At 38.9% G+C, this 25,694-nt stretch overlaps 1 protein-coding gene across 20 annotated transcripts in view; it reads right to left on the bottom strand.

The window, feature by feature from the left end:
• RNASEH2B (ribonuclease H2 subunit B) overlaps positions 1-25,694 on the bottom strand; it is an 83,003-nt gene that overhangs the window by 56,286 nt on the left and 1,023 nt on the right. For 13 of the 20 annotated variants that reach the window (XR_010150742.1, XR_010150741.1, XR_010150744.1 and 10 more), the window contains exons 2-5: positions 8,881-8,952; positions 6,778-6,885; positions 5,601-5,677; positions 1,356-1,470 (exon numbers count right to left, since the gene is read on the bottom strand). Coding sequence is in view for 13 of the 20 variants with exons in the window: in XM_001158221.6 (XP_001158221.1) it covers positions 1,356-1,470; positions 5,601-5,677; positions 6,778-6,885; positions 8,881-8,952 (372 nt within the window). In the remaining 7 variants the exon portion in view is untranslated. Of the gene's footprint in view, positions 1-1,355; positions 1,471-5,600; positions 5,678-6,777; positions 6,900-7,846; positions 8,028-8,880; positions 8,953-15,016; positions 15,171-20,862; positions 20,906-23,226; positions 23,364-25,694 lie in introns of those variants that run through there. The other 7 variants (XM_063792566.1, XM_009426975.5, XM_063792563.1 and 4 more) reach the window with 6 other exon arrangements.

Below are 25,694 nucleotides of genomic sequence, written 5' to 3'. Positions count from 1 at the left end.
GTTGGCCAAACCATCTATGACCCAAACAGCCACAACTTATCAGCCTGATGCTCTGGTTCCCACACTTTGTTTCCATATTAACCCTGAAACTACTTGGATGATTTTTTAAGACACCAAAGCCAAGTTTTTATACTATTTCTAACCTGTCAAAACACATTCACACACACTGCCTTACTTTTCCCTCTGAAAAATTAAATGAATGATAGCGAAAACGCATCTCTTCATTACCCTATCCTGCTCCTCCAGCCCATGTTCCCTGTGTCCAGGATCCCACCACTACACATCCTTTGGGTCAGGCACAAACCCAGAAGTCACTCTTGACTCCTCCTTCTCCTTGACCACCACCCAACAACCAGATGCAGTTGGGTCCATCTCTAAATGGCTACTTTCTTCTTGTTCTATCTCCTAAGATCAAGGCCACCATTATCTCCTGTCTGGATCACTGCAACAGCCTTGGTGGACCTGGCTTCTCCAATATACTCTCCACACTGCAGACTGCCATGCTTAAAACTTCACAGACACTCCACTACCATTAAGCAAAGTCCAAACACACACAGGGCCCTTTACCATCTGGACCCATGCCCAGCATTCCCGCCTCATTCCTTACCAACCTACATCCTTCCCCAGAATCCTATACTTTGAACTCCTTGGAACTTCCTGAACCTGACAAACTTTTCCATACATCTGAGCCTCTGTTACACTGCTTCTCTGACTATCCTTCAGGACTCCATAAAGAGGTCATTTCCCCCAGGAAAGCAACACAACATCTACCCACCTACATTCCCCACCCAACCCCGCCAGATTAGAAACCTGTCCTGTGCATCCCCAGTAAATTCAGAGTTCACTTCCGTTACACTGTGCGGTCACTGCTCAGCTTGTCATTGACCCCCATCAGACTGGGCGCAAAGTGAAGAAAAGGACAATGTCTTATTCATAAGTATCTAGAGCTTAGCACTAATGTGCAACATATGCTTTTTGGAAGGTGCTCGATAAATGCTTCCATCTATTAAGGTACAGGTTTTACGTAATTTTACAATGAGACATCTGAGGCAGAAAGCAGCTGAGTGACTTGCCTGATGTCACAGAACTAGTTCAAAGAAGAAGTGAGACTGAAGCCACACCTTGTGATTCCTGCCCTGTGGACGTAGGCCCTAGACTGCCATGGTTGTAGTTCCAAAGACTAAACACTCCAAAGCAATAGAGGAACAGTGCTGGCAGTGTTAGCAAATCTGAATGATAGTTTTCCCTATGGTGGACACAGAATAAGCCTTACATTCAGTGGGTCTGTAAGCAGCCACGTTCTTGGGCAAGGTCCATCCTTTCTACCAGCCATAAGCCTTTAAGTTATACCATACCTTTTTCCTCTGTCACATGATGAAGTAACTTCTCAAGTCCAGGAAGTTTCAGCAACAAGATGCAATTTGGAAACACGTTATCCACCACAACTTGATCAAGGGGCTGAAACTTCCCCTGAAAAAACAGTTAGTTGGAAAGCAAGCATTTCATTCAACAAAGACATTCAGAAAAAAAGAGAAAAAGACACATTAACTCATGGCTGGGCCTTTAAACTTAGTGCAGGAGCCACCTATTCCATCTAAGGAATCCCTACAATGGGACAGGCTCTAGGACGGACCCCAGCTCCCTTCAGGAAGCTCCTGTGAGCACTGGAGTCCCACACAGCACACCATCTACCTTGGGTGTACAGTCCCCAAATGAAATGGGGAACAAAATCAATCTACAAAAGCACTGGAAGCCACAGAAGCTTGCAAAGATGGTGGAGACTGCCTGGGGATGGTCCAACCCATTCAATTTGAAGAACCAGCTGTGGTCACAGAGCAAGAGTCCTGACTGTCACATTGGAACAAGCCCAGACCAGGCCCAGACATACATCTGCCTCCCCATCATCACTCTAGGGATGATGAAAGAAGCACCCGCCACAAAAAGAAAATACAAAAGTGAATCTACCCCTGTCAAAGCTGCCTCACAATGCTTCCAAATTTAGACCAGAATAAAAGAAAAGACAGCCAGAGGGAGAAGTCATGGGAAGCTGCAGGCAGGCTAAATCAGGCTCAGCCAGAGAAGTTTATATGGCCTGGTTGCCAGTGGGCCAGAAGTGCAGACCATATGGATTCACAACATCATTCTTTGGAATTAGGTCTAGTTTTTCGTAACTGTACTAGTAGCAAGTAGAGGTGAAGTTTGTCTAAATTAAGGTATTAGCCCCGCCCCCTGATTTGGGGACACCGGACTGTACCAGATGTATGGCCTTGCCCATGACCCACTTCTAGCTCGCTCTACCTCTCGTGTACTGACAACTCCTCCTGAAGACACAAAAACTGCATCTGATCAATTTCTGCAAATGCAGCTTTCTTGGGTTTTAAGGGTAAAATCTTCTCAATCATTTAAGAACACGTGATAGCTTGCCATACTTTCTCTTAGGTTAACTAGTGCCATGAACTATCTCAATTTAAATGTTCTTTTTCCTTCAAATAGTAAGAATAATGCACAGATTTTTCCCAAGTCTTACTGTCTTTAGATTTCTACCTTAAATCTATAGTCTTCCATGATCAATCAATATCTTAAATATTTGACTACTCTAAAACAATATTTATATGTAATGGACTACCATACAATCATGATATAAAATAATTTTGTAATTAACTAGTGTTTCATTCTTATTTTTATTTACCATATATACATTGAAGGAAATGCAATAAGCAACCTGCCTTGACTATAAAGCTAGTAGCAGTGGGATACCTAGAAAAAAAGTTATTTTTACTGATGTTAAAATAAAGTTTAAAAGAACAGGTCACATTTCAAAAGTGTGTATCAATAATTTTTAACTAAATAGGAAATGATCATGTCTAAAATGTAGGGAAGGAAATACCTAAACATCTCAAATGTTACTTTAAAGGGCATTTTTGGCACTTGGGAAGACGTGTTTGGGAAGTACGACGGTTTAAAATGAAAGCCAAAGGCCACCCTGAACAGCATTTCTGCTTCATTCTGCACTTGTCAACGTGAGCTCGCCATAGCACCCTGGAGGTGCCCAGAGTGCCAAGACAGGGTTAATCCCCCAGAGTCATGGTCCTAATGGGAGATGGAGAAATGCTATCAAAAAGGGGAGGGGGAGCCTTAAGTGCAGATCAATACATTTGCTGAGGCTGGTTGGTGTCTTTCTGCTCATTAATTTATCCTAGAAAACACCACATAGGTGAGCCACTGAGGTTTACAAATTCCTCCCTGAATATTCCCCAGGGCCTTCCTGGTGGTGATTAGGACCATTTCTGTTCCTTAAAGACACGAGGCTTACCAGCCTCACAGCTTGTGTGCCCTCGTTATACTGGCCATCACAGTAGCTTCCAGATAATGGGACACATGATTAAACGAAGGGATAAAACTTCACTAATCCACAGTGAAGGGCGGAGGGCAGGGAAGGAGGAGGCTAAAAGAGGCTAAGCTGCATCAAGAGAAAACATGCATTGATACTTTATGACTTTCAGTATTTACAGCAACTTAAATTAATTTACCTACCAAATGGAGGTTTCAGGAATTTGATCTAAGGATTAAGTAAGAAATTTATAAGTGTTCAAACTTTATGCAAACATGAGAGTCCAAAAAAACCAGATTCTTCTAAGCAGTTTGAGTAACACTTATCACTCAAAGTTATTAATTAAAAGATTTTCCAACTATGGTTGATGGATCCCTGGGTCATGAAGTACCTAAGCTCAAAGCTATTTTCCTAATACTGCTAAGACGCTATCTGCATTTTCACTGTGTGGACATCTGCACAGATGATTCAAATGCAATGGTGGGTAAAACTGCTGGCTCTTTAGCACGAGTCTGGTGGTGGCACCAGACTGTCCTAGTCATCATTTGGATCCTCACCGCCATTTATGTGCAGTTTAAAAAATGCCAGTTTCACTTAAGAATATCCTTGAGCAAGTAGTAAAAGCAATTAATTTTACTTAAATCTTGGCCCTTGAACACAAGTCTTGTAAATTATCTGTGATGAAAGTGAGGTGGCTAAAGGCCTTTGGCTGCTTAACCAAAGATAAGCTGATTACCAGGAAGAGCATGTTCTCCTGGGGCTGGCTGAGTTGCAAGCAGAACCAGCTGCTTTTTCATGGATACCATTTTTATTTGAAAAACCCACTATGAATTACGGTGATTCAGACCCCGGTATTAGGCAGAATATGAACGAAGTGAGCCTGTCATTTCACGGGAAAGATTGACAATATTTGCGGCCAATAATAAAATTTGAGCTTTCAAGCAAAAATTAGAATTGTAGAAAATTTCTATCTGCCACTATGACAGCTTCTCAATACCTAAAGAGCTTTCTGATGAGATCAGTGGTAATATTAACAAAAGGGAGTGTGTGTGTGTGTGTGTGTGTGTGTGTGTAAAATGAGATGTGTCAACATTTGGAAGATATGCATAACTCAGCAAATCAATATTTTCCAAATGACCAAAGCATGATGTTACAAAATCATACACTGGTAAAAAGATCCATTTTAAGTGCAAGATAGACCAATGCATTTTAATGTAACAGAGCATAGAAAGTTAACTGACAAAGTTTCACATTTCACATTGCAACTAAACTTTAAAAAACTACTTGTTGATTTTTTAGGCAGTATTAAAGAAGAATATCCACAATAATCTAAAAAGGCTGTAACATTATTTCTTCCTTTTCTAACTACAAAGATGTATGGGGCCGCATATTTTTCATATAATCCTACCAAAATAACATACGGAAACAGACTGAATGCAGAATCAGATATAAGAATCCAGTTGTCTTCTAGTTAAGCCAAACACTAAAGAGATTTGCAAAAATGTAAAACAATGCCACACGCCTCATTAAATTTGGTTGTTTGTTTCAATAAAAATGTGTTATTTATGTTAACATGTAATGGCCTTATTATTTTTAACTTTTAAATAAATAATTTTTAAATCTCTCAGTTTTAATTTCTAAGAGTATTGCTAGAACCCACAGAAACATAAGCTCTTTAGAACCCTTAATAATTTTAATTGTAAATGTATCCTGAGACCAGAATATTACAGAACTTCTGGCTAAAATTATTACTATTAGTAAGCTGTGTCTTTATTTCTATTCCAAAGGTAAATTTTATCCATCTGGGATTCCTTAAGTCTCAACTAGCACATCACCATTAATGAGCTTCTATTGGACCCGCTCCAGTTTACCTATTCCACAGTCTCTCACTAAAGAAGAGACTCTTTAAGACATGTGGTCAATTTTTAAATACCTGTTTTGTATTTCAAGTGTAAGGAATACTTAATGATAAAGGAGTGTTAGCTGTCAGGCTTTGTCAAGCAGTAAGGTGCACAGCACAGTGAGTCAGGCAAGTCAGAGGTCACAAGCAAGCCAGGGTCAGACTGGATCAAGAGTAAGGTGCTGCTTCTCTGGCCTGTGCAGTAGTGCTCTGTCCTGCACTGGCCCATATGATTCATGTTTTCTCCAGTCACTATAATAGATCTGAAGGTAGAATCCACCTTTGGATCATTAAAAGGAGAGAGAGGAGATCAAACAAAAATAGTTGATTCTGTTTCCTCACTGTGGATGCTCCGAGCTGGAAACTCACCTCCTTATCAGCCTTTATGAGGTAGTGCAGAAGCAGAAATAGAGGATCCACAGGTGTGGCAAAATGGAGAAGACCTCCTGCAGATTACAAAAAGGATGAAGGGAATTAAACGTCTTGGAAAGACAATGTGGCTATTTCACCTTAATCTCAAAGTGAAAAACAGTGTTGAAAAATATATGTGAAATTCCAAATTCAAATCTCTTCTTATACAGGCCTCAGAGTCTATGTGATTCTCTCAAAAGGCAGAATGTGCTCTATGAGATTTTACTCCAAAGAGCTTCAAATCCCTGTGTGGAGAGGAGAACCAAGACCCTGAAATTGATCTTTAACTTTCCATTTCTTCTTTAGAAATCATTTTTAACACAGCCTCCCAACCCCCTGAAAAACGAGGGGTTAGGAGGAAGCACAGACAGAATGAGAAGACGGCAATGTTAGGGAACCTGTATTGTCAGTCTATCTATAAAGCTGCAGTAAAATGTAATTTCCTGTGCTTTTGAGGACAAAGCCATGGGAAAGCAGTGCCATTCTCTCTATACACAGTCCCTTCCGTGGTCTGTGGGCAGGGGGATGTAGGATTCTTTGAATAGCCACTGACTGCCCCCACCCCAGAACATGAGGCAGAACAGTTCCGTTGGCCTACTCTTCCTTTAGTCAGCACTGCCCCCAAATTAAGCGAACACCACAAGAAACAGAACTTTGGTGCTGGGGGGTGTATGTGTGTATGGGGGTGGGGGAGCAGGTGGGCAGGCAGGTATATGACAAAGCATTTTAAAGAAACTTTGTTATGCTCTAGCCTATGTTAGAAGCCATATCAGTATCCAGTTTCAAGGAAATAACATGTTAAAAACACAAAGATCCTCAAAAGAGTTTCTAATCAACACAATATGTGCCCCATGTACAAATCTAACTTCTAACTCAGGATGTGTCACTGTTTTAGGAGACAAATCAGAGTTGCTAGTTTAAAACTTCCTACCGTCTAAGACACACAGGAGATGACTTAACCTTAGTGCTCAAATGATCTTTCCTTTCTCCTTGATTAAACCTGCTCTCATGCCAAGGAAGGCTAAACCAGTGACCAGACTCCAAACCCGGTGACAGACCCACAACCCCACGTGTGAAGAATGGAAAAGCTGGAGTATGTGTTTAGTTATTGGAAATGCTTACACTAGTCACCTACCTGATTGAACTGATTGATTTATAAACCAAGAATGGTGTTTTTCCTTGAAAACTTTTACTTCAAACAGCTGCTGTAGACACATATTGAACAAGTAAATGGCTCCTTCTCCTGTTAAGACAAATCTGTCTTTTATTTGTAAGTTTTCACACACACACACAAACACACACACACCCCAAAAGACTATCCAGTATCTCTGACGAATGTTCCTAATATGAACATAAACATACACAGGTCTATTCTAAAAAACTGATTCCAAGGAAAGCTTACAGCTATTATACATAGATGGTAGTTTTCCAGCTCCATAATCCTCACTGGACTTAAACCAAAAAATTAGAAAGTGCAAGTCATTTATCTTAACTAATACAAAGCCTGTCCTTAAATCCTCCATCAGATCAAGAGGGAATATCCATTCCTAAACTATCAAAACACAACAGTTCAGCCATATGACATGAGCTGGCACGTGGGTCCCTGCCTCTGGGCAGTGTGTGGCTCTCCCCACACAGGGTCGGACAGGGACCAAGCCACAGGCCAACCCTAAGTGAGAAAGACAGACATGCTTGAAGCCATAGGGAGTGAGTAAAGCTTTATTCAACTGAATGAATTTTTTTTCCTTTCCTTTCTTAACCAAAAAAAAAAAAAAAAAAGGGAGGAGGCACAAGAGGGTGAAGACTGTGCACATCTGCATGTTTTATCACTTCAACTAATGAAAAAAAAATTTTTTTTTTAACCATAGCACAATCTCTGGAGACAAGGATGCTGACTTTAACTCTATCTCCACCATATGCTGGGCACGTGCCCTTGGAGAAGTTACATAAACCTTCCTGTGGCTGTTTCCACATCTGTAAAATGGGGATAATACTGAACCTCCTCATAGGGTTTTTATAAGAATTAAAAAAAAGAACACATGTAAATTTCCTAAACCAATACTTGGCACATAGTAAGAACTCAGCAAATGTTAGCCTTTACTTTCCCACTGCCAATGTAGCAAATAAAAACATTTGTTCCTCTGTTGTCTATGAGCATTTAGATAAAACAGAAATTTTAAAAGAGGGCTGGCTTTCTTCTGTACCTGTACTTTTCTTAAATGCTTTAGAACCTTTACTGCTACCTAAAACTTCTCTTGAAGAAATATTTCTCACGTCAACTTAGTCTGATATATAACTAAGATTTCTAAATATAGCTGACCAATTACAGTCAATTTCATTTTGAAGAAAAGAACACTGGAGAAAGTCAGGAATGTGTTTCTTCTCTTGTTGCTTCTATTTACATGTCTCTATAACAACAAGGCACTACTCAGTAGCCCTCCCATACTTTTACTATTCCATATTACTGTCACCAGGAGAAACCTCTAATATGGCAAGTATCAGGTGTCTACACAAAACCTTATAAATTAATGGAAAAACAATTACACACAGAGATAAACACTATCACCCATATTACTCAATATTTAGAATACATTTTAATATTTTTGCCTAAAAAATATGAAGACAAAACTGAAAATGCACTGAATATAAAGTTAAAATAAAATTTTTTCAATAAAATATGAATCCCTTCAATAAACAATGCTTATCATTAAAAAAAAAAAGTCCCCTGACAGAGAAAAAAAGTACTACTTTTTGGTCAGAAGAAAATAGGGAAGTATAGCTAAAACTGAACCTAATCAAAATCTTGGCATGTCAAGTAAAAGCCTTCTGTTTTTGTTTTTGTTTTTTTAAATTCTGGTTGTTTATTTTACTTTATAAGATAAAATGAATATAAATGGAGGCTAATGTTGAATAATTAAGAAAAGTTGGCTTAAGGAAGCCAAAGAAAATTAATCTGTTTTTAAAGAGAACTCAAACATGCTACTTTTTTGTTTTGCCCGTATTTCTGATGGCTGAACAGTTCTGTGAATTAAAATTATGAGAAGAAATTTTTAAAATGTTTAAGTCAAATGAATTATCTGGGAAGACTAGTAATGTCATCACCTTGTTTTCTTCTCCTCACGGTGCCATCTTAACTTTAAAAGCTATTCAGAAAGAGCAAGGACACAAAGACATAAAAGTGTATATACTCATTAGCCACAACATTTAAGAACATTCAAGTTATGAGAAGAGAACTTACCTGAACAGGGGTTAACCAGTTTTACAAACATTAGCCCATTTTTCATCTTCTTTGAAGCATCTTTTAAATATTCTGAAAATAAACCGTGAATATCTAAAATTAAAACACACAGCTGCTTTGTTGCTCACCTTACTTTACCCTGTTTTCCTTTCTTCTACTTATATGACTTTTGTAAGATTTTTAACTCAATTTATCACTTACAAATTTTGTGATCTTGAGCAAATTACCAATTTCTCTGCAAGTTGCAGTTGAATTTCAGGTAGTTTGAATGTATTTCTATGAGGAATGATGAGAAGCAGGGGTCTAGAATCAGAAGGCCTGGGTGATAATCTTGGCTTAGCCACTTGGATAGCTTTGTCACCCTGGGCAAGGGTCTTAATCTCCTGTCTCAAATGCCATTTATAAACTGACAATAATAGTATACTTGTTTTTCAAAGTATCATATTAGCCAATCTACTGAAAACATTAACGTAATCAAGCAAATAGAAACATGAAATAAATGATAGCTATTATTATGAGTATTATCATTTGTAATTGTTACTATTATGAAGTACAGCATTGTAAACATATTTACCTGAAACCTATATTTTTTACACAACTATCCTTTGCCTAATTTCCCAGTGGGATATTTGGCTTTTTTTTTTTTTTACTACTTTGTGAGGTATCTTTATATACTAAGGATATCGACTATGTTTTTAATCCTGCTCATAATGATTTTTGCCATATAAAAGATATAAAATCTTCATGTAATCATATTGATCTTTTTCATTATGGTTGTATCCTTTGTATCACACTTAGAAAGACCTTTTCTTAAGATTCTGTGAATTGCCTATATTTTCATTTAATATTTAGAAATTATATTTTTAACCTATCTGGACTATATCTGGGTATAAGATATTAAGAGGAAATCCAATCTAAATATTTTTTTCGAGAAGTTAACCAGTTGTACCAAAACCATCAAGTTTTTATCACATAGATTAAAACATAAAGACCATGACAATTTTATTGGTAACACTCTTCATATATTTTGAGTGGCATATTCATAGAACTCTTAAAATGTTCCTATTACCAAAAAGAACAATGGGGCTCTGATTAGTAAGGGGGCATAGCAACAATTTACCAAAAGAGCAAAAGAGAAAGAATGAAAGAAGGGAGATTTTACTCTCTTTTATTTTTCTATGGCCCCCACTCCCTTTACTCTACTTCAGATCTTCATAAGCTTAAATAGAGCAGACATATTTTAGAAGTTGGCTTACCCATGAATGGTTAAAATACGATCATTTTTTCTTAAACTAATAGTGACATTAAGTATCTACAGAAAAAAAAAATTGAGATTTCTACTTTCCACCAAGATGGAATAACAGGAATTCAATTAACCCTCTGAAACAACAACAACAACAACAACAAAAACCCACAAAACACCAGACAAAATATATGAAACAACTATTCTCAAGGCACTGCACACAAGCCATGCAGGACCGTAGTCCCTGAGAGATGGTAAACAAATGAGATGAGCCCTGTGATTGCCCAGCTTACTGCTTTAAAAGAGCTTCCAGGCCACAGTGCAGAAAGGGAGAACCCAGTAAAGCCTAGCTGACTCGCTGAATTGAAGAGATGATGCTAAGAATTCCAGAGACACCAAGGTGGTTAGGGTTCACAGGTCAGCACACAGGAAAGGAGAGGGCTAAAAAGAAATAAGACCCCAGAGATCTGCAGAGGGTCCTACTTAAGTAGGATCAGTGCATGCATGTGATGAAACTACCCAAAAGCCAGGAGAAAACCCATCTAAACAGATTCGAGGGAGCAGTACCTCATACTTCCTCAGGGTCTTGAATTGTGCCTACTCCCAGACAGACTGTAAAACCTCACAATTCATGGAGCTTTAGGCATAGTACTCAAAAGGGTCCTCAGTTGTAGGGAAGAGTCAGCCCTAACTATTTGCTGGACTGGTCCTACCAAACTAATTATAAAAGCAAGACCTAAAAGTATCCAATTCTTTCAAAGTAACTGTGTCCAAGAATGAAGTTCAAGGATATTTTATAGAAATACAAAATACTCATCACCCAAAAGGACAAAATTCGCAATGTCTGCCATCTAATCAAATACTATGAGGCATTCAAAGAAGCAGAAAAATATGGCCCATAATGAGTAAACAAAATCAATTACTGAAAGAGGGGTATTAATATACAAGATAATAGAATTGATAGACAAAGGCTTTAAAAACAACAATCCTCATGGACAAGTTAATTAGAGACATAGAAGATTGCAAAAAAAAATACCTAAATTGAATTTCTAAAGATGAAAAATACACTGGATAAAATTAATAGCTGAAGAAAAGATTAATGAACTTGAAGACACAGTAATAGAAACTATCTAAAATGGGAACACAGAGAAAAAAATTGAAGAAAAAAGAGTATTAGTAAACTACGGGACAACTTTATGCATTTTAATATATGTATAACTGGAGTTTCCAAAAGGAGAAGAGGGAACAAAAAAAAAACTTGAAGAAAGTAAGTCTGAAACGTTCCAAATTTGATGAAAACTACAAATCCAAGAAGCTCAATGAACTCAAAGCATAAGAAACAGGAATAAAACTATACATCACAATAATACTTTGAAATCAGTAATTAAAAGAAAATCTTGGCTGGGCATGGTGGTGCATGCCTGTACTCCAGCACTTTGGGAGGCCAAGGTGGACAGATTGCTTGAGCCCAGGAGTTCAAGACAAGCCTGGGCAACGGGGTGAAACCCTGTCTCTACAAAAAATACACATGTGGTGGCATGTGCCCGTAGTCCCAGCTACTCGGGAGGCTAAGGTGGGAGGATCACTTGAGCCCAGGAAGTTAAAGCTGCAGTGAGCTGTGACTGCACCACTGTACTCCAGCCTGGGTGACAGACTGAGACTCTTTCTCTAAAAAAAACACTGTTATTGTTCAATTGTCTATATCTCCCTTCAGTTCTGTCAGTTTTTGGTTCATGTAATTTGGGGCTCTGTCATTGGGTGCATGTATGTTATAATTATGATATCTTCCCAATAGACTGTTATGTGTCTAGTAATAATTTTTATCATAAAGTTGATTTCATGTGATATTAGTATTGCCACTCCAGCTCTCCTTCAGTTACTGTTTGTATTGTATATCTTTTCCCATTCATTTATTTTCAAACTATTTTTGTTGTTAAATTTAAAGTGTGTGTCAGTGTGTCTAGTAGATAGGATATAATTGGGTCAGGAGTTTTCCTCCCTCCATTCTGCCAATCTCTGCCTTTTAATAGAAGTGCTTAGTGCGTTTATATTTAATATAATTATGGATAAGGTAGGATAAGGTAGGATTTACATCTGCCATTTAGCTCTGTTTTCTGTATGTCATATTCCTTTGGATTCCCCTATTACTGTCTTATTTTGAGTTAAATAGATGTTTTCTAGGGTACCATTTTTGATACCTTGTTGTTTCTTTTATTTAAAGGAGTTATTTTCTTAGTGGTTATCCTGGGAATTACAATTAGTATCTTAACTCACAATGTAGTTCAGATTAATATTAACTGAGTTTCAAGAGTAGTAAGTTTTCTGCACATATTCCTTTTCCTCTCCTCTCCTTTGTGCTACTGTCATACAAATTACATCTTTACATATTATAAGCCTGTTAACACAGTTCATAATTATTGCTTTATGTAGTTATCTATCACCCAAAAGAGTTACAAAAATATATTTGTGCTTTTATGTTTATTTCTGTGTTTATCTTTACTAGTGCTCTTTATTCTTCTTGTGGATTCAAGTTATCATCTAGCGCCTTATCCTTTCAATCTGAAGGACTCCCTTCATAATTTTTGTGGGACAGGTCTGCTACTGACACATTCTTTTTTCCTTTATCTGAGAATGTCTTGGTTCCTTCCTAATTTTTGAAAGGTAATTTTAACAGATATAGAATTCTTTGTTGAGACTCTCTTTATTTCAGCACCTTAAATATGTCATCCCACTCACTTCCAGCCACCATGGCTTCTAATGAGAAGTCAGCTGTTAATTTTATTGAGGATCCCTTTTATTTGATGAGTCATTTTTCTTTTACTGCTTTCAAGATTCTCTTTGTCTTTTCACAGTTTGACTATGACACACACACAGGTATGGATCTCCTTGAGTTTATCCTATTTAGAGTTTCCTGCACTCATTAGTTGTGCAGACAAGTATTTTTTAAATCAAATTTGGGAAGTATTTGGCTATTATTTCTTCAAATATTCCTCTTCCACCCTTCTCTTCTCATCTGGGATTCCCATAATGCATATAATAGTAGGCTTGATGGTGTCCTACAGGTCTCTGGGACTAGGTTCAGGTTCAGTTTTCTTTATTCTTTTTCTTTATGTTCCTCACCCTGGATAATCTCAATTGGCCTGTCTTTGAGTTTTCTAATTCTTTCCTCTGCCAGCTCAAATCTGCTGCTGAGCTCATGAGTGAATTTTTCATTTGTTATTATACTTTTCAAATCCAGACTTTAGATCCTTTTACAATTTCTCTATTGATATTCTCTATCTGGTGAAACTTCATTGTCATACTTTCCTTTCATTCTTTAGACATGATGTTCTTTAGTTCTTTGACTATGTTGATAGTAGCTGAATAAAATCTTTGTGGAATAAATCCAACATCTCAGCCCCTTCAGAGACAGGTTTCTATTGACTACTTTCCCTATTGTGTATGGGTCATACTGTCTTGTTTGTGTATGTATGTCTCATGCTTTTTGTTAAAAAAAAAACAAAACTGAGCACTTCAGATAATAACAAATGTGGCAATTCTGGAAATCAGACTCTCCTCTCCCAACTCCCCAGGATTTGTTGTTGCTGTTTTTTGTAGTTATTGCAGTTGTTGCTGTTTGTTTGTTTAGTGACTTTTCTGGACTAATTCTGTAAAGTCTGTATTTCTTGCGGTGTGCAGCCACTGATGTCTCTGTTTAGTTAGCTTAGTGGTTAGCTGATGCTGTGAACCAATAAGTGATCCAATCTTTGCTGAAGGGTCCTGTGTGTGTGTGTTGAGGCATACCTTCAACAGTTGGGCACTTTAATCTTCTGCCTTAGCTTGTATTTATTGCCTTCTCCGGACCTCATACTCAGTCAGAGGTGAGACACTGAGGCCCTCTCAGGTCCTTCTGAGCATGCACATAGCCCTGCATATGTGTGTAGCCTTCTAATCCTCTAGGAATATGTCAAAAGAGTTTTTTAAAAGCCTCTTATGGACATCTTATTCCTCACATCTTACCCGTAAGTTTTTGGCCAGGTTTTTATTTGCGCAACTGGTATTGACCCCTCAGAAGCTACGATGTTAAACGATTGTCACTGATTGTTTTTGACAAATACCCTGAAGATAGGGCTCTGTGGGAACAGAGCAAGCTCTGAGCTCCAAGGTAGGTCAAATAACAACTATGCCCTGCAAATGAGACTTTTCCAAGGAGCTGTGAGAAAAGTCAAATAGGGACAATGCTCTGGGAATGGGACTTCTTGAGGATCTTCCATCCAGGCCTATCCTAGCCAATGGTTGAAGGCTGTTGGTTTTTACAAGTACCGTGTTTGCAAGACTGCTGGTTTTCAAGGCTATTGCAGAGCTGAGGAGAGGAAATGGGAGTAGTTCAAGTTACAATCCCACAAACCCTGCTGTTCCTAATAAGATTCAGAAGATTTTCTTGAATAAACACTTCTCAAACTATTGGAAGCCTTTGGCTAATCTCAGGGGTTCTGAAAAAGTTGCTTTTTGCTATCTTTGCTAGTGTTTTCATTGCTTTTATGGGAGGGTGGATTTACCCTCACTGAACTTTGAAGATTTGGTATGAGAAAAAGGGCTCATTTACTATAATATTTCTGATAAATTCCTTAGTCTATACCTGGTATTAGGCACACAAAATTACTTGTAACTATAAATTAACTCTATCAAAGTTAAAGATTTTCCAAAATCCTGGGTCATTTCATGGACCAGCCTCTCACCCAACAGGTTTGGAGGCTCCACCCTTTTTCTAACTTCTGCTGTCTTTTACTTGCATCTAGCACAGGTGAAGAATAGCTAAATTAATTAGAGAAGAAAACCCTGCTTTTACAGCAATGGGAAAGAATTAGAAAAGAGAGAGGGAGTGTGAGGAAGGGTCATGATCTATAAACCTACTTTTAACTTATGTCTATTTCTTCAATGATGTCAGCATGGAAAGAACATTGGACCCAGAATCAGAAGGGTCCATACTCCAATCTCAGCTCCTCTCCTCACTCAGCAGTGTGACTCTGTGCAAGATACTCAACCTCTCTGTGGTTCGTTGTGTCATCTATAAAATGGGTATAATAATAATTTTACATATTTCTGTTAGATTGAAATGAAATGTATGTGAAAGTGCCTAGAACACATAATAAATAATCAATTAACAATCAGTAACCCTTCCCTCAACTACGTGGAAAAAGTCGAGAACACGTAGGGAATAATAAGATCAAAATATGAAAGTCACGAAATCTAAGCACAGAGTTACATAACGGCTTAACAATTAGTCTTCCAAGAAAATATTAAATTAAAACCAGTGTATCTTGTTTAAAAGCCAGAACACAATGCATTTTATATGTAAAAATCAAGGCAATGTAAAGTACCCAGTAGTGTTTCTGGCACATGAGATATACTCAATAAACATAACATAAATGAATTGTTCAAGTTTAGAAAAAACTCAATAAAAAATTATAAAAGCAAGTTTTGATACTAAAAGAGCCAAATTTCACTTGTCTAGAAAATTGACTCATGTGAGACACCTTCTTCCAAAACTATGCTTTCAACTCTATTTTTAAAAGAGTAGCTATACACTTTGTCTTTTTTACTCTTTTCTCTCATCTGAGAGATGACATAAGTCATGCTGGCTAAAAAAGTATTTTCACAAAAAAAGAAAAAACTCAGACAACTGAGAAGCAGCTATCAGTCTTGCTGGCCATTTTAGGTTTAATAATATGTTAAACTTCCCAATTATCTCAAGCTCTGCCCCTGTGGTTCCTTAAAACTAACTGATTCCAGAGTAGTTATCTCATGGTCTCTATATTCTCTGTAAAGATTCAATTGTATATCCCACCGGTCACCATTAACTCTAGCAGCAAATCTTCCATCTGCTGGGCTTCCACAGGCTAGGCACGGTGGCTCACACTTGTAATCTCAGTATTGTGAAATCAGGCTGAGGCGGGCAGATCACTTGAGGCCAGGAGTTAGAGACCAGACCGGCCAACATGGTGAAACCCTGTCTGTCTCTACTAAAAATACAAAAATTAGCCGGGTGTGGTGGCACATGCCTGTAATCCCAGCTACTTGGGAGGCTGAGGCATGAGAATCGCTTGATAAGAATCACTTGAACCCAGAAGGCAGTTAGAGTGAGCCGAGATCACGCCACTGCACTCCAGCCTGGGCGACAGAGCAAGACTCTGTCAAAACAAAACAAAACAAAACAAAACACCCTCAACAAACAAGGAATCTCTGATTGCTACTTTCCTGACATCTGTACTTTAAAGAAAACATACCAGTGACAAAGAGACAATTGTGTCTAATGAATGTAAAATCGAAAATAACAGCTAATATGTATTGGCCATTTACGGTCTACCAGGCACTGTTTAAGTCCTCTATATTGGTCACATAATAAGTGCTATGTTAATTTCCACTTTTTTGGATGAAAAACCTGCCTGAAGGTCAGAGTGCAAGTCAACTATAGAGCCAGGATTTAAACTCAGTCAACTATTATCCAGAGCCAACGTTTTAAACTATAATACTGTAAAGAAACTCTTAATCTGAAGTCCCACACCTCTTAACTTAAAAAGCACAAACTGCAGCTTGGAAACACAATGATTCTGACATGACTATTCTCCTATGATATAAACATTTAAAATTTTCCCTCTCTTGTCCTGTCCTCCTCATCCTCAAAAACCAGCAGAGTCATCTAACCAGCTGCAATCCAGCTATTGCAATCCAGCCAGTAGACCACACAGCCAGGGGGCAGAAGGAAGAGAAAGGAGGGAGAGCTGTGTATATTCTGTACATAGCTGCATATACTTCTCCCCACCACCCCCAGATATCTGTGACATTATAATGCTGAAAAGTTAGGTTACACAGCACGTATTAATGCACAGACTTAACCATTCCGTATTTTTTAAAGTTAGCCACAAAGTATTGTACAAGCCAAAATGGTACATGATTTTTCATCTACAGACTATATAGTACAGGTTGTTGTACAGTTGGTATGAAGTTATTTATCAGCAGGTTTTTCAAACTTGGCAGCTCTTTCTTATCCCTCTCTTGGTTAAGACAAGTTTTTTCACTGCATTTAAAGTTCAAAGACACAAGACAAGTGATTTTTGCCAATTGTTCTTATGACTTGGAAGCAATGGACACTTGTTCCTGAGCCTCTCTGATTTTTGGCACACAGGAGATAAACTCTGAGAAACATACACCCACTGTTACATGGAGGAGAAAGTACAGACATCAAAGCACCATTTACTTTATTTTTAGATATCATATCAAGGCTATTCAGGTTTCTTAAGAAGATCCAACAGAAAAAAGAAAAAGAGAGATGAGATTATCACTCTCATGCTTATGCAATACGGTGTCCTAAACAGGTTCCAGTTCATTTTCTTTAGACTTCAGCCATCAGAATATATTCAGACCCTCCCCCTCCCGCTGCCCCGGCACCCTCCTGCCTGTTTGCCAGATACTTCCTTGGAAACACTTTGGTAGGACACAAATACAATGCATGCAAGACCAATCAGCATAATTTTCAAGTAACTTGCAGCTTCCAGGAACACTAATTTCAGTAATAACTATATGCCTTCACTTCCCAAAACATTAGCACTGCTGTCAAAGAGATCTGGGTCATTTTCCTGGCTTTGAAGCTCTTTGTTTCTTCAAAGACTACAAGAGGCAAACCAAGAAAGCAAGAGAGACATGCACCAGGAAAATTATGTGATTACTGAAGTAATAGATTCCTCTAAGTGTAACTTTCTTTTGAAGCTTTGGAGAAAAAAATAAAAATTAGAGGCCGGGCGCAGTGGCTCACGCCTGTAATCCCAGCACTTTGGGAGGTCGAGGCGGGCGGATCACGACGTCAGGAGATCGAGACCATCCTGGTTAACACAGTGAAACCCCGTGTCTACTAAAAATACAAAAAATTAGCTGGGCATGGTGGCGGGTGCCTGTAGTCCCAGCTACTCGGGAGGCTGAGGCAGGAGAATGGCGTGAACCTGGGAGGCGGAGCTTGCAGTGAGCCGAGATCGCGCCACTGCACTCCAGCCTGGGCGACAGAGTGAGACTCTGTCTCTAAATAAATAAATAAATATAAAAATTAGAAACTAGCCTTCAGCAGGACCATAGAAGACAAAATCTCCATTCTTTCAGGGCTGTCCCTATCAACAACCATGTTTCTAGGAACAGCCTGTGCACTGGTAAAGAAGCTAGTAAAAAAATTCAGGTTCACAGCCAACTCAGAGCCACAAAGACCAGCAAACATACTGAGATGGAGCATGGATGGAGCATGAACTATGTGGGAAGCAGGAAAAATTGTGGAGTGCTAGAAAAGACAGACCTGATTGGGGTGACTGACAGCAACCAGGTTTGGTTCCAGGGAAGGAGGTATGTCTGGTTCCCAGTCATCAAACTGAGAGCAGTTTGAGACCAGCCTTTCCTGGTCCTCTGGCCTCTCCCACAGTGGTGAGGTATCATTATTCAGTCAGCAGAGTGGCCTCTGGCACATGCAGGAGTCCTGGAAAAGGACTTGAGAGAGCTGACAGTCTCTGCCACTGGATTTCTATTGTATGTTGACAGATTATTTGACTTCTCTGAGTCTTGGTTTCCTGATATGCAAAATGGTGATAATAAAGCCTGCCTTAACTGCTTCCCAAGGTCATCAAGAGGGTCAAATACAATTATATGAAAGTGTTTTGCAAAGTTATAACAGCTAGAAGTTGCAGGCCTAGAAGCTGGGCTTCCTAAAAATTATACAAACTTTGACTAAATGAAGGCAAGTACAAGTTACAACTAGAACCCAATTCTCCATACAAATAAACCTCTGCTATACCTATATACAAGCCAGTCAAACAGACTACCAGCAACTGAGAAACCCCTAATGTTGGCCATAGGCAAGACAGCTCATGAGTGGCTGAGGTTTCTGGCCAGAGCTCAGAGTCCCACTGGTGAAATGACTTGGTAGCTAGTTCCTCTGCTATCTATCCTGTACCCTTTCCTTCTTCCAGAAAAGCACTCTTTAGCCTCAAGTGCCCACTTTGTCCTCCTCCTCTCCCACCTTGTGCTTACAGCCTGCCCCTCCCTGGCTACAATAGGTGGTGGAGGGTGGGACTGCATGTGACCACAGCAGGACCAGTCAGAAGGCTGTTTTGAAAGGTTTCAAACTGGAACTAAGAGGAGAGACCCCTCCCAGCAGACACTGGGGGGATCTGCAGCTTGGGAATCACGTGAAACCAGTTTTCCACTAAATGCAGGAAGTTAGTTTGAGAAGAGGAAGTTAACACTCAGAGAGGCAGAAACCCTGGACTCCTGCTGCTGCAACACCCTAGGGCCAGATGTCCTATGCTCTCCACCACACCACCACCCCTGCTCCTTCCTGGGAAGATGTGAACCTGCTAAGGAACTCCCAAAGAAGTTCATGTCTGATTTTGTAACACACAACCCAGGTGCACTGACCCCACATTAAAAAATGGCAATTTCCATACTAAGGCAGACTCACAGGCTATTCAAACCAGTATCCAGTTTCAGGAAAGCACACCAAGGGATGTTTGCAGGAGGCTATGGTTGTCCTCAAAAATGTAACCTGCTTTGAATGACTTTTGAAACATCCTAGTTTGCCATTGGGTCCAATACAGCTCTGTAAATGTATCTTTACCTCTTTTGCACCTATTTGTATTTTCAATCTTTATCCACTTTCAAAGATAACCCATTCCAAATATGTACTGTCTACTGTCTGAAGCAATAAGTATTACACCTCTTCAATGTTCAAAGCCTAAAATACAAATTCTCTTTGTCAACTTGTTTCATATCACTGTGTGAGTTTCTGTCCTTATCAAAATTAAGAGGAAAAAAACAGCCCCTACCTCTATTAAATCAACTGAACTGTCTTTCTCCAATTTTATGTAGAACAGCACCATATAAACTTTTATGTAACCCCAATCTCCCTGAGTGTTTTAGTGTTACATTAAATAAGTAGTAAGGGTAAACAATGAAATAAAGGCAAAAATAGAAAAATAAGAAAAAAAAATTTAAGAAGATTGGAATTCATTTTGTAATGTAAACAACATGAAAAAACTGGAAAGAAATATCTCCAAAATTTTTATTTTGGGTGAGGATGATGGACAAATTATTTTATTCTTTATTTTTTCCCCATATTACTAGAATTTCTATACTGGGTAAGTATTATTATTCTAATTATTTAAAGTTATCAAAAAAAAAACCACTGTGAGAAAAACGTGTAAATGTAGAGTTAACTGGTCAAAAGAAGGTTAAAAGGCAACAACAATAACAAAAAATCTTTAAAAACAATCAGGCAAAGGTAGCCAATCATGCAGGAGAGCCTTACCAAATATTGAGACCTAGGCCCTCGGAGGAGTAAGCCAGCCTCCAGCTTAGCTGTTTCGGGGACAGATAATGAAACAGGGACTAGAACATGCAGCCCCAAATCCCTTACATCCCCTTGCCACGGGGTGGCCCATTCTGCTTTAGCAAACAGTCATCCTTAGACAAGGAAGTCATAAAGGTAGCTCTGAACAAAGGCCTGGAAATCCTACGTGACATGCTCTACTGTTTGGAGGTTGTGCTCTGAAGCTGAAGGCTGAGGTGCCCACACTGAGAAGCGAAATGGCCACTCAGGGAAAACACACCTGGACTCTCTCTAGCTCCTGGCATGTATTAGGTGTTCAATACATATTTATATAAAAATGGCACTTAAATGAATAATCATGATGAAATGTGTAGGTGGTCAAAGAGGTACCACGAACCTGGGCAGTAACAAAAGGAGAGACCCATGGGAAGGCTTCCTGGTAGAGGTGATACTTGAGCTGGGTTTAAAGGATAAGTAGGAATTTGCCAGGTAGATAAAGTGAAGAGCAGGCAGGATTCCAGGCAGACACAAAGTCAAGACGGAGAAGCTGAGCTGGAGCAAATGGCTTAGCTTTGTGGAAAATAAAGTTGAATGGAACCTTGAGGAAAGGGTAGAATTTGGATAGAAGTAGAAGGGGAGGAAAAAGCAGAATAAGCAAAGACATTGCAGGAAGAAATGGAATGTGAGACTTTTATTCGTTCAGTAAATATTTATTGAAATATCTACTCTGTCCCAGGCCCAGGGCTAAAAGCTTGAGGTGTAAGAAAGCTTATGAGTAACTCAAACCACAGATAACAACCCCATGAGACTGGTACTGTTCTCCCCACTGTGGAGATGACAAAAGTGAGGCTTTATAGTGAGGAGGTAAACCACCCAATGACACAGAGCTAATAAATAGCATAAATCTAGCTTTTAAGTCTGTGTTATTATAGCCAGGCTTTGGAGCACACTGACTGAGTTGTTTGTTTTTTAAAATCACAGTTAAAGCTCAGAGGATGTGGGAGAATCCATGCAGTCCCTATTCTGTTATTCAAATAAAAAATCATGAACACAGCTTGCTTTCCTTTTATGAATTTTTTTCTGACCTGGAGGATAAATATGTGGGAGTCATGAGTTCTTACTTATAAATGTCCCAAGTATTTTGGAACAGTTACTAAAGGGACAAGATCAGACTCTGGAAACAGCCTGATTACACCAACTGGCAACTGAAGTCCATCCACTTCAGAACGTGCTCAGATAGATAGCAAGGGGAGCAGATCCAGTGGCCATCTGAGAAAGGTCAGTCGGGTCCCACCAAAACACATTTTGCTAAAACAAAGCCAGACTGAGATTCGTGTGGAAAATGTTAAACACGCTCTATGCTGGAAAACTCTGAGACTCCTACATTGCTGACTGCCTGCAGTAGACTATTCGGTAAATGACACATCTTCCAAAAAGCTGAGCTTAATTATTCCGAGGTTGTCTAAAATCAGCACTTGAATTGGCCAGGTTCTCTATCATGTGCCAAGTGAAGTTCATCTCTTCTGAAAATAAGGAAGCTTTCGGCCCTCATGTATATTTCTAAACACAAACATATACATACATACCGTTTTGACAAAGAACAAAAATCCTGCTTAACTTTTTCTTCTGAGATTAACCATGAGCCATTAGGTAAAGAAGGGAAAAGAGTGTTTTTTAGTGTCACTGAAAAGTCAATTAAATCTATAGTAGTTCTTCCTTTGCCATACACTTTAAACCTTTACTTTTTTTCCTCCCCCAAAACAAGAGGCATTTCTTTGGACTTATAAAAAGCTACAATTATGCCAGTTGGTGGACCAAAAAAAAAAAAAAAAAAAAAATCTTCAAGACTGTAATCAGAAATAACATTAATATAAATTTTCTCCATCATTAAATAAGAAAATTAGTTTTTCCTTTTAAATTTAGTTTATTTTTTAAATCCTTTAATTAGAACATAGTTCTAATGCAGGAATTTATACAATCCTTCCACATCTATTTTTGCATTCCAATTGGAAAGATAGCTCTGGTATAATCATTTGTGATTATCATGATGCCTCACATAAAAAGCTGTTATTGTATTTGAAATGTCTAAGGTAGACAGGGATTCTTATCTCCCAAAAAGCAACCCATCCTCTACCTCCATGAAACTGCTTTCTGTGGAGAAATAAATAATAAGTGCAATCTTTCCTAAAATACTTTTTAACATGTATATTCATGAAATAAAGGGGGATAACTTTATTGCAAAACTTGTCTCTAACTGAAAATTCGAGTTGAGGTGCAGTTTCACCTCAGGACTGTTTAATCAGGGGGCTGATTAAGGAATATTTTAATCAGCCTAAGTGAACCCAAATGAGTTTTGTTTTAACAGGCCTGAAATGATTTTTCTTCTTTTTTTTTTTTTTTCAATACACAATGTTAGGGTTTCCCAATTAACATTTCCTTGGAGATGAACCCAATTAATTGTTCAGCCCCCAACAGCAATAAATGCAGTCTTCTAAACACAATGAATCAGGTGACCTCTCACACCTGGGTACATCCCAACTTAGTAGCATTAACAAGAAAAATGGACTTAAGAAAAACATTAAAAATATGACTCAAACATTTACTTTTAGGGCAGAAAAAGAGGGATGGAAACTTATACTACTTTCCAAAAAGTAAAGATGTTAATGGCCTCTTATAGAAATTAAAACTGCAAACAGGCTAGTATTCCCAGGCCATTTTACAGAAACATTTAAGACCATCCCAAACTAAAAGAAATGCTTGCCTTGCTGAAATGGGAAATGGTTCTGTCTTCACCAGCCTATGAAAACCAACGTCCCAAGTCTGCATATCTCACAGTATCTCTTCCAAGTTCCAGATTTGTTTATCTGAGATAGCCAGCTTCTCCAAACAAACTGAAAACTAGAGGCAAAGATACCTAAATCAAACATTTAAATATGTCCTTCAAGATATAACACAGTGCTGTGGCAGGCAACTCGATGAACAGCATGAATTAAATGTTGGAAAAAAGTATCATTGCAAGGTTAGGCATCTTTACCCTTGTCTCATGGATAAATCCCTTTAAAGTTCTGTTGGCCTGTGGGTTCATGTGCTCACTTTTCAGTACACAAAGTAAGTTCTTCAGATCCCAAGTTTTCTAAAACCGAATACAAGCCGCCTCCGCCAAATACTTTTGAAAAATGTTTAATAATCTTTGTTTTCTTTATTAAGGGCCCAGCTTTACTGGAGTATGGTGCTCCCTCAGCCAGGGGCATATCGTTTCCAACTCCCGAATGGGTAACTAAGCAGGCTGATTTCTCATCTTCTGGAAAAGAAGACAACTACATCTGGGAAGATGAGCCTCACACTCTGCACTTACATGCACTTCCTTGACCATATAAATTCTGGCCCAGCACAAAGAGGGCCAAACATGAGGCTTGTCATTCTTATATCCCAATCTAGTTCCCAAAGTCTTTACTGCAGTGGTTCCTGGGGTGGGGGCAGTGGTTTCCGGACCAGCAGCATCAGTATCTCTTGGGAACTTGTTACCAATGCACATTCTCTGGCCCCAGCCCAGGACCTACTGAACCAGCACCTCTGGGAACTGAGGCCCAGCTCCCCAGGTAAATGATGCCCTCAAGTTTGAGAACTAGTGTTGCACTGCAGTCGCTGTCAAACCTTGTTGTACCCTCAGAGCCTGCAGGTGGCGCTAAAGGCCAGAAGGAAGAATTGCAGGAGCTGGTAGCTCAAGTTTTTAACTGTTAAGAGTTCCTGCCCCCCTGACCACACAGCTCTTTCTAGCAGTCCCAACAGCTGCTCAGCCTCCCCCAATGCCTTAAAAGGTCACAGTAGATCTCAGCTCTGAACAGAAACTCAACTGAAACTCTTCCCACAACCCAGCAGTAGATATATTAAAACCTACAATTTTCAGGGATACAATCAATATTTAATTCTTTTGAGGGTTTTGTGTTTAATACAAGGACACAAACACACGTATAAAATGACGATGTCAATACTGATTAAACAGAACAACAAAATAAGAAGCTCAAATTATCATCAGCTATTGTGTATATCTGAAATAACAATAATGCACTTGATTCTGAAAGAATGATTAGAGTTCCTACTCTGAAAATCTAATTGTCTTGATGTGACGAAGTGAGAAGAAAGGATGATTTTTCTAATGAAAAGCATGTATACGGGTAGCCCTTTGCGAGATTCTGTCAAAACCCTGAATTTTGCATTAGCTGTTTTACCACCCAAACGTTTTTACTGAGGATGTGCAGCAATGGGAACTCTCATACACTGCTTGTGGGAATATAAATCAGTATAACCACTTTGGAAAACCATTTAACATTGTCAACTACAGCTCTACACACAAGTACTAGAACCAGCCATTCCACTCCAGCGTATGCACCCTAGAGATATGAGTGCCCATGTCTACCAAAAGCCGCCTAAAGGAATGCTCTGAGAAGTGTAACTTGTAATAGTTGCAAACTGGAAACAACCCAAATGTCCATCCACAGTAGAGATACACAGTATGGATACTCATACAATTAAACAGAAACAGCAATGAAAAAACTAACCAACCAACCAAACAACTGCTACAACATGAATGAATTTCACAACAAGGATGAATCTTTCAGAGTGAAAGAAGCCAGACACAAAGGGGTACACTCTTATTCAAACAGGCAAAACTAATCTCTGGTGACAGAGGTCAGCATAGAGGTTCCTGGGGCTATCTAGGAACAGGCATGAGGCGTTATTGGAAACAGACTACATCTTGAACTGGGGGATGGTTACTAGGGTGGTGTATACGTATGAAAAGTTCAGTGAGTTGCATACTTAAAATCCGTACACTTTATGTATGTTTTATTTTTAGAGGCAAAAAATATTATTGACAGCCTGTCATGCAAACATTTTCAATAACCATCATAAAACTCTAAATTCCTGGGAAAGAATATTGTTATCAGAGTATATTTACTGCAACAAACACTGCATTTGCTGAGCTAAACTCAAAACTTAATACAGGGAACAGGAGATGTTCCTTTTTTCCAATGTTACATATATAAAAAGACCAAACCTTTCTGGCTTGCACTCCCTAGGCCAAATTCCTTTAGCTGTGTCATTTAATCGGTCCTTCCTTGTGTGGCACTGGCTGTCCACTGTCCCAAGCCCTCGCATGTCCTGGATGGCCGGTCATCATCCACACGGGGGCTGAAAGGCCCGGCTCCAGCACTCCTGTGGTCATCATCC

Source organism: Pan troglodytes, chromosome 14, assembly GCF_028858775.2.
Source record: "Pan troglodytes isolate AG18354 chromosome 14, NHGRI_mPanTro3-v2.0_pri, whole genome shotgun sequence".
In the NCBI taxonomy this organism is placed as follows: Eukaryota; Metazoa; Chordata; class Mammalia; order Primates; family Hominidae; genus Pan; species Pan troglodytes.
The sequence above is the reverse complement of the archived record's forward strand: the minus strand, read 5'-3'. Positions and strand labels throughout refer to the sequence as shown.